Here is a 9,722-nt window from a genome sequence, read left to right as displayed (position 1 = left end):
AAAATTCAAAGCGGTTGTTGGTTTCCAGAAAAATGTTTTCACAACCTGAAAAGGTAGATGAGAAGATTGATTCTAGCAGGAAACTAAATAAGCATGGCTTCTAACTACCTCCTTAATTATATATTTTTGAATTAATTTAATCTATAAAAAATCCCGGAAAAAATAAATACAGCCAAAAAAGTTCCTCAAAATGTTTGTCTTTTCTTTATTTACTTGGACAGCTAATTAGTCATTGGACATGACGGCTCCCAAAAGTGAAGCCATAACATATTGATTGCCCCCTGGTGGTAATTCTTATTCCACATATGTTTGTCCACAGGTTCATGTTCCTGATCATTTTTAATTAATAATTTAATATTATAAAAATGGGTTGACACTTAATGATTAAGAGGTGATGATGTATCAGCGGGACCTTGATACTTTGGCTTTTTGTTTTGAAACTTTTGAACCCATTCTCTGAGCAAAATAATAATCCGTCACACTTCAAACCATATGCATACTGATTTATTTACTTCACATTCACATTACAGTTGGTCATTACTGCACTGCTACAGCAAGAAACTGTAACATACAAAAAGTGCTGCTGCAATTTGAGTTCACAATCACAGTCAACTTTCTTCCAGACTTTCAGGTTTGTTTTTGCACACAACACCAAGACAGAAAAAATGCACAACCGCTAACGTAGTTCCCTTCAAGTCCCGGAATCACAAATACCTATAAAATACAATTTAAATACCCGGTATCAGGTCAGACAGTGCAAAAGACATTCAAAGCAGTTAATTCAACACAGATCATAAAAAGGTAGACATCTGCCTTCCAGCACAGCAGAGAGGGTTCGAATGCTGAAGATTTACAAGAAGATAGTAAAACCACAACAGCCACAGAGTTTCATCACAACAGACCCATCGAACGTAATTCAAGCACGATAAGAGGCTCATCATCCAGCAGCTCGGGTTCCAAGGGGGGAATAAAGGAAGTCATGAATAATATTCCTCTCAAACAGAAGCAAAGCAACAAGTGACATTAAAAAGATGTTTACAGACGTCCTCCGCCAGTGTTTCTCATCATATTGCACACCTTATAAATACGATTATTTATTCTGCTGCCGTGGAAATCATCTGACAGAGCATCGTTAAATCAAATCACCTTCAGTTTTACAGTTGACCTACATGTTAGAAGGTATTTGGATGAGAGGGCAGAGGAGGAACAATAACACCACGGATGGTAAATATTTATAGTGTGACAGAAAAGGAGGTTTCAGGATATAAAACAATAAATACAGAGGGATCCAGTGACTTCAAACGTCCTCCTTTCGCTTTCTGCCCAAGGTGAGCCCCCCCGCGGCGACTGCACCTATCTGATGGTGATTAGCCTGTGTCTTGTTGCCATGGCAGCCGCAGCTCCAGCTCAGAGCAGGTCAGGCAGGATGAGGCCCGGGGGTTTGGGCTCCACACAGTTAATCCAGAAATTGGCGCAGCTGGCGTGGTACTGGTGGCGCCCGTAGAGCAGCCTGAAGTTGTCCGTCTCGGAGTTGAACGCCTGTCAAGAGTGAAAGGGTGAAATATGAGAAACCCCCCCGAATCACAAAAGGCGAGAAATCCATCCGTGCACACAGGAGGAAGAGAGAAGTCTACACTCTACTGCAGCACTGGTCTGCTCCACAGAGCCACGACACAGGGACCACAAGTTGGAAAACAGAGTTTAAAATCACAGCCTGACTTTCTGACACTTTATTTCAACATATAAAAAAATATCCCGTACAAATAATGTGAAAAATAAAACAAAGATCATATTAAAACTAAACTGCAGTGACTTCTAAGTGACAACTTACTGCTACTGAAGAGTAACTTTTCACAGTTTGCATAATCTACTTATATGGAGAGATAATGGTCCTTCTAAATGCTTAATGACAGTCTGTGTAGCCTCTGATTAGCAAAATCAAATAGGGTTCAAGCTTCATTTAAAATCACATTCATTGAATTTATTTGATCAAATAAATTAAGCAAGGAAACTGAAGCAGAAACTAAATCACACAATGTGTCTATTCTTCCTTTGAGATAAGCAGAGTTGAAAAGAAGAAAGTTAGTGATGATGATTATTTTAAAAAAAGACTAACAGTCCTAATAGTGCATAGAATAAAGAGCTAGTCCACAGTTTAGTTATCATTCATAGTTTGTCTCTCCAGTGCTCACTCTGCTCTGCTGTTATATTTAATTTCCTCACTGCTTACGTGCAAGAATGACTACAAACACACACTTATGATTGATCAGCCTCCTACATCGTTAAATAAGGTCACAAATGTTGATTCGGGTAATGAATCAGATCTTTCCTCAGCGCAGTACAGCGGTGCCACAGATCAGCTTCTGTGTTCGTGACCCTGCAGCACAGCCCAGCCAAGTTATGCATGAGAAAAGCCACCTCTGGTAAAAGAGGATTTAGATTTGAAGGGCCTTGGAATGTCTACTAGGAAAGACTGAAACATATTACCTTCTTCTTTGTTAAAATGGCCTGTATGAAAATGTTTGTAAGTTATTGAGCAGAAAAAACAAAGGGGGAAAACTGCACTTAAATAACAAAAAACGAATTGGTAGGATTGAAAAGTGTAAATCTCTTTAGAACTGATGCACGAGCCCCATGCTGTGAACATATCACTGATCAGGTCTAAACTTAAATGAAATTTGTCGAATCTGAATAAAGAAATCTACAGACTTTCAGCAAACCGGAATATTAACACTGTTTTCTGACTTTCATGTCTGAATTCAAAGCAGCAGGTTCCTTGGTGCTGTGACACATTTAGCTACTGAACAGACCTGCGGAGACAACACGGCCTCCTTGGTGTTTCTGTGATTGTGGCAGAATCAAAAATGTTCCCCACATGACACTGAAAGAGACACGAGGAGCTAAGACCTAACATTGACTCAGATACATACTTGGCTGCATCTGCTCGTTTAAGTGTTTCATCACAACAAATCTAAATGTTAGTACCGTAATGAACGAGCAAGGTGATGCAGCAGCTGAACACGCCGTAAATGATGTTTTCGCCGATAATAAACGAATGAATTTGGATTTGAGACATGGAGCTCTGACTCTGCGAGTCGGCCTGTTCACCGGGCCCAGCTGTAGCACAGTGTGTGCAATCAGGAGATGCTAATGTGTGCGACGTGCGGTTTGAGAGTTTGCATCCCCGGTGAAGCACTGGAGCTGGAGCCAGAGAGAGAGAGGGAGATGAGTCATGTGCGGTGAATCAGAGCCTCCCACACAGGAGGAGAGGGGACACAAGCAGGATGCAGCAGCTCCAGAGAAAACAACCACAGCACACCATGAAGCCGGAGACGTCCCTTCCACCTGTCCGCTGGATGAAGGACTTTCTCACGCTGAGCTCAACACATTTCCACATTTCTGCTCCTTCTCTCGCCTCCTGTCAGAGCACTTTTGTGCCCTGACCTACTTCTCTCTGCCAACGCTGGAAATGTTAGAGGGTGGTCACACAATGACGCACTGTAAAACCTGTTATCACTGCAGAGCCTTTCCTTCTCAAACTCTCCAACTTCTCTCAGACTTCACCTGCATGACACCTGCATGATTTAAACTGGTGCTGTAATTAAACCTCTGAAACAAGAGCCCGGGTATTCAGGCTCTCCAACCTGGAGCCGGGGAGATAAATGAGCGACTGCTGATTCACCTGACCTTTGTAGCTGCATTTAAATGCTGAGGAGCCAGACTGAGCCCCTGCCTGATTAGTATTAAAATCTACTTTCAATCTACACTCTGCTGTTCTATATTATCGGATATTTGTATAGGAATTAAAAAATACAAAAAAAGACATAATTACCCTCGACTTGCTGTCATTTTTTTTAGTCAATGCCTGTAAGCATAAGGAGTCAACATGTTGAGGCATATTCATGCAGAGCCCGGAGCAAAGAAACGCGTGCACAGAATGACAAACACAAGCAGAGCAAACAGCGAGATGAGCGGTTTCAGCAGGACAGAGCTCCCGCTCACCAGAACGTCTGGGGGTGAAAACATCAAAGAATCTGAGCTGTTACCGTCTGGGTGCGTACACGTGTTCTGAGGCGATTGATCTCTAATACTGATCGAAAACCATTTTCCATTTTCTGACATTTGTCATAAGGATTATTTAAATATATAAAAAAAATCCTTAGTCTATAATGGCAGTAATGGGTAGTTTCAGCCCTATATTTATTTTAATGAAATGTCACATTTCTTGTGATTACAATGCAAGAAATAATTATGTTTAATGATTTAAATTATAAGCTTGAATTTTGCTCCTGCTGGTATTAATGCGCTAATGTGGACCGGACAGACACAATTCTTCAGAATTAGTATCTCACAAATCCTGTGTTATGACCAGTTCCAGACAGTCAGAGACTCAGTAAACTCCACGTTAACACAGACCAGCTTTATCTGCCAAGAGGAGGCATCTAATGACTGTGATTAACCATAAACGTCTCTGCTCTCACTGTCAGCAAAAAAAAATTCTGTTCAGCTCTCCACCGCAATAATGGCAGAAGTGCAGGAAAACAATCCATGGGTCTGTCCGTTGTAAATCTACAATCATTTGTGATGAATTTTTGTTCATCTTTCTGGGGGAAATGGATTTGATCAAATCCCAGACTTTTCAGATTTGGTTATTCTCCCTTTAGCCGTTCAAGAACCCTGCTAACCTGCCCCATCAAAGCATGCTGCGACAGGGATGGGCAAACTCACCACAGATTTATGAAGCTCAATGTTGTCGAGACATGAACATTCAGATTAAACTGTCAAAGTTTGGATCGAAACTCGAATCAGCACCACGATCAACACAGCACACACTAAATAATCAGTCTAAATCCTTGAGGCGCTTCAGGACCTGCATTAATATAAATAGCCAGAAATGCTAAATTATTCAACTTAAAATCCTTTCAAGTGCTTCTCCCTATAATTGCTCAAATTAGCATTTATCATTTAGCGGAGGAGCTGGAGCCTCATTAGCTGAGGAGTATCGCTTATGATAAAACTTTAAAACTGCTGCTGCCTTTGAGTCGCACACTGAGATCAGATTAAGCTGCTGCCGGTCACCCATCCCTGCCTCAAGCCGACCACAAACTACTGCTCCAACAGGACCAGGGTGAGACTGAGAACTTCAGCCCTGACTAAATATTACAATATGATTTTTTGGCTTAATTTGTATCCATAAATCATGACCATTCATTTAAGAAAATTTAAATTCACAGCATGAATTGAGCAGGAGCCATTAATCCGTCAAGCATTTTTCACATTTCTTTAAAGCCACTGGCACATCAACAGCTCCACCCTTCTGTACCTCTGGTAGAAAAACAAATCAGTGCCTCTTCACTAAAGGACAATGCAACAATCAGCGCCGTCGGCTGAAGCCAACGTGTTTTTTCACTTCATTATTCTCTCAGGGGTTGCTATTCTCCACTTGGCTTTTATGCATTCTTACCAGTGAGGCTCTGCCAAAAATGTAATTAAAAGATGGGTTTTTAATCTCATGCTAGTGGCACAGAGAACAAAAATAAAACTGCATTAATTTCAGCCTGCCTGTATGCACGCAGAAGTGAGGGGTGTGAGTGAGATTGTGTTTGTGTGCTCAGGTCTATTATCAGCTGCACTCCCTGCTTATGACTAATACGTAAGCCACATCTGCTCGCAGCCTAGATGCCTCTCAGTCAGCCATATCTTGCCCGCACCAACCATCTGGCTCTTGTGGAGCCGCAGAGGGAACACAAGAAACAATCAGCACCGCCACCCTGCCCTCGAAACCGCAGGGTGTGTGAATACCATTAATGGCCCACCTCGATGAGAATCACAGCCACCGGAGGTGAGGAGTTAGACATAGAGTGATTCTGCACATAGTGCCCCAGTCAGAGTAAATAAGTGAGCAGAAACACTGAGGGGTTGTTAGCTGAAAGCTAGAGAAGGGAGCAGAAACCTTGAGATGGAGGCGACAGAAGCGAAATGAAACCCTTCCAAGACAAAGTGTCGACCTCGGTGGTCTTGAAGAACCAATCCCAAAGTGTAAAATCCCACCCTGAGGTGCCAAAGTGACAACGCCGCTCTCTCACTTATTTCAAGAGCACACACATCATTATCCTTGGACACTTTCTGTATAAAAGCCGGGAGACAATGACCTACATTGACAGTTTGCTAAACCCCACCCTCTGTGATTAGCCAATAATAGCTCGGCAACTGCAACTAGACACGAGGTGCCTGTGTCGTCTATACAAGTCTATTGGCTGTGTCGTATTTCTCAGAAGTTTATTCTCACATGAGCAGCTCTGTCCTTCTCTTTGTGGGATTTGGTGGAAGTTTTACACACCAGCCACTGTTACATGAAATAAGTTATCATAAAACTGCAACATACTTTTTGGAAAGACTTACAAGTCTTCGACCTGGTTCATCAGATAGTGAGGATGATTACTTTTTCACTGCATATCTGGTACAAACAAACTCGAAAAACATTGACACATAAAAGCATATTTTTTTCACAGAAAAGATTTTCAAATCAATTCATGAATGTTTGCTTCTTTTTAGTCAACGAAAGATCAATGGTCACCGGCTGGAAATGAGAAGCCGCTCGTGTCCAATTCTGTTTAAAATCAATGAACCACTGAAAGGTACAGAGAGCTTCGAGTGGCAAATCTGACCTGATTCTAAACTTTACTGTGTTCGAGCTGTGGGAGAATGAAACAGCCTGAGTAACTGTCAATAACTAGTGTTGGTGGGGTTCAGTGAACAGTCAATATAAGTGTGTTTTTGGTTTATGCTTTTCAACTGTGTTTCCAGGCACTGGTACTGAGTCACTTTGGCCCCCCACTGGGCTTATTGGTAACAGAATAGGACCCCCCAGGCCCCCAGTGGGACAGAGTGGGATGAAATTAGGTTGACAGTTTCATACTCGTTTAAACAGACGTCCAAAAGTGCTTTCTTCTTTGTTCTGCAAGATGTTTCAAAGTCAAAGAAATGTCAGTCGTTACTTGCTGATGATGAGAAGAACATTTCATTTAACAGTTATTTTGTGTGCTTGTGTGTGTGTTTACACACCTTGCTGCGTGAATCGACATTGAGCAGACACACTCCACACGCCAGCTCCTTGGCATTCTTGATGCCGTGCCTCAGAATACAGGAGGAGAAATCTAGGGAGCTTTCATGAGGCTACACACAGGCACGAACAGAACACAAACACAACACTGGATTCACCAACACTTCATCATGTTATTTGCAGTCTATTGTGAATTGAACTTCAATACTCTATTATCATGTATGCTTTGCAACTGTCTAGCTCTCTGGCAGATTTATTATTTTCGAGTGTCTTACAGCGAGCTTGGCCAGCGACATGAAGCCCATGAGGTTGTTCCATACACGGCTGATGTCCTTCAGCAGCTGTTGCAGTTTCTCAGAGCTCACCGCCGTCGCCTTGATGCCCAGCTCCACACGCCTGGTGACGCGGTAGACTTCCACCACACCTGTGAGAGAGAGAAAAATATAACACAACCACAAACATTATAAATATAATGTTTAGTTGCTCTTTTGTGTTCCATTTTCTGTGTTCAGTTGCCGTGACACGTTTGTCGCTCATAGCTTGTTAAAAGCAGAGAAACACAATAAGGGAGCAGGACCTTTGCAGACCAGGCAGAGATAAGCCATCACATCATAGCTTGTTCTAAACTAGTCCTTGGCCCTGTGTCCTTCACAGGGTCGAGGCCACTCACAGAGTTCTTTAACAGGCTCTTGCTCACAATATGAAGCTAGCACTGGCTTGTATGGCGGGGTAATGGTGCACTGTGGTGTGTGTTTCTCACCCAGCAGATACTCCATTCCCTGCGCAGACTGGATGACCTCTGTGCAGACGGAGGAGCTGCTGATGCTGTTCAGGGTGTTGTTAGCTTGGGTAATGACCTTAGTGGAGAAAGACAGAGACCAGAGTTAGTGCTTATACACAATTTCAGCTCCTCATGATCATTTTCATAAAGCAGTTGACCAGCAGTTTGTCACACTTACAATCCTCAGCTAAAAAATGTCCTGCTAGAAAAAGTATATAACTGATTCAGACCAGATTTGGGCTAAGAGACAAATGCCAACTTCTTCTGGGATTGATTAGTCTTGTCTCAAAAAAACAACATTTGTTCACTGTCTCACTTACTGTTGGAATATGAGGACAAATTCTGCTCATATTCAGGTTTATGATTACAATTATCATTTGAAAGGGTTTACATGCTCGAATGATCAGAAAGCTTCACGTTCCTCATAATGTCCATTGCTGCAGCTCCTCTTTTCAGCCTCTGTCTTAAACACTTGGTTTAAGATCCTGTCTGTGTCAACCCCCCCCCCCCTCTGATGACGCCCAGTCTGATCTGATTGGTCAATCGCTTCCATGTTCTAAATCCTACAGTTAAGCTTCCGGTGGTAAATAAACAATTGGTCCTGAAACATAATGTGATTGTCCTTCACTGTAAAAACAGGTTGAAAAGCATTTCAGTGGCTTTTTCTTTCCTTAATTATTCTACTGTTTGTTTAGTTCCTCTCACAATACAGTGTCACCACGGGAGGAAGTCAGACACAATACACAAACACAAACAAACCTCCAGAGCACTTTCCAGACACCTCTGCCACTCGTATGCGTAGCGCTCGCTCTCCTGCAACAACACAGCACAAAATTATCTCAAATGAACACAAAGACAAAACAGAACAGAGGACAATTGTCCTGAGTATTGAGCCGAAGTCTGGAGGTTACTAGGCAGCAGATAACATGTGGTGCGGTTATCAACGCGCCCTCCTCACCTCCACTTCCCCAGTCAGGTCCTTGTACTTGTCCCTGATGACGGGCAGGGCGGGCTTCTCGCTCAGGGTGTTAGATCGGTCTCTGAAGTGCTGCTCCGGAGCTGGAGACGGCGGCGAGCGGCCGATCTCCTTCTCACCCAAACTGTGACTGCGTTTGTGGGAGCCTGAGGCAGGAGAGAAGAGAGAGATAATGTTAGAGAGGACCACAAACACATAAACAAACTTTAATAAAGATTATTCCATCAACTAAGTAACCCATGGCGGTGACTCATTTTGAGATATGCACCTGTTTGTTTGCAATTATTACACTGTCACTCTTTTGCAGCTATTTCCTCCCGGACAAGGACGGCGTGAGTAAACACTTAATTTGTGACAAACAATAATTACATTCAAAACAGAGGCACAAATATGCAGCTATGAATTATTCATAGAGACTCACAAATGGACGAATTTGGGCAGGGTACCTCAACAAACACAGATACAAACATATGCTAAACCTACTATTCCATTGGGGCTGCCAGTGAGAGAGAGTGTGTGTGTGTGTGTATGTGCTCTTGTACAGCTGTCTTTGTGAGGACCAGTTTGGGTCTACATACTACAAAGTGAGGACATTTTGGCCGATCCTCACTTTGTGACCCCGCTTAAATGGACTGTTTGGGTTACGGTTAGGCATTTAGTTTGGATGCTTAGGGTAAGGGGCTACGAAATGCATTATGCCAATGAGTGTCCTCACTAAGACAGCTGTACAAACATGTGTGTGTGTGAGACATGAATCATCCGCCCCATATAACCCCAAAGCCCCACATGATCAGATCACTGTTCCAGTTGCTGAAGATGAGTAAGTAAAGTCCTCTACTTCACACAAATTAAATCCAGCAGATGAAGATAAATCAAAGGGATCAATGTGCTTTTATCACCGT

General features: G+C 42.6%; 1 protein-coding gene across 5 annotated transcripts in view; it reads right to left on the bottom strand.

The window, feature by feature from the left end:
• Positions 1-488: 488 nt before the first annotated feature.
• The window catches only part of synrg (synergin, gamma), a 32,195-nt gene continuing 22,961 nt past the window's right edge, over positions 489-9,722 (bottom strand). For 4 of the 5 annotated variants that reach the window (XM_061073017.1, XM_061073018.1, XM_061073015.1 and 1 more), the window contains 7 exons: positions 8,803-8,966; positions 8,604-8,657; positions 7,824-7,920; positions 7,339-7,487; positions 7,066-7,176; positions 6,920-6,958; positions 489-1,539 (listed from right to left, as the gene is read on the bottom strand). In XM_061073017.1, coding sequence (XP_060929000.1) covers positions 1,408-1,539; positions 6,920-6,958; positions 7,066-7,176; positions 7,339-7,487; positions 7,824-7,920; positions 8,604-8,657; positions 8,803-8,966 — 746 coding nt within the window. In that variant the 3' untranslated portion in view covers positions 489-1,407. The remainder of the gene's footprint in view (positions 1,540-6,919; positions 6,959-7,065; positions 7,177-7,338; positions 7,488-7,823; positions 7,921-8,603; positions 8,658-8,802; positions 8,967-9,722) is intronic. The other variant, XM_061073014.1, reaches the window with a different exon arrangement.

This window comes from Limanda limanda, chromosome 6, assembly GCF_963576545.1.
Source record: "Limanda limanda chromosome 6, fLimLim1.1, whole genome shotgun sequence".
In the NCBI taxonomy this organism is placed as follows: domain Eukaryota; kingdom Metazoa; phylum Chordata; class Actinopteri; order Pleuronectiformes; family Pleuronectidae; genus Limanda; species Limanda limanda.
This window is presented reverse-complemented; position numbering and strand designations above follow the sequence as displayed.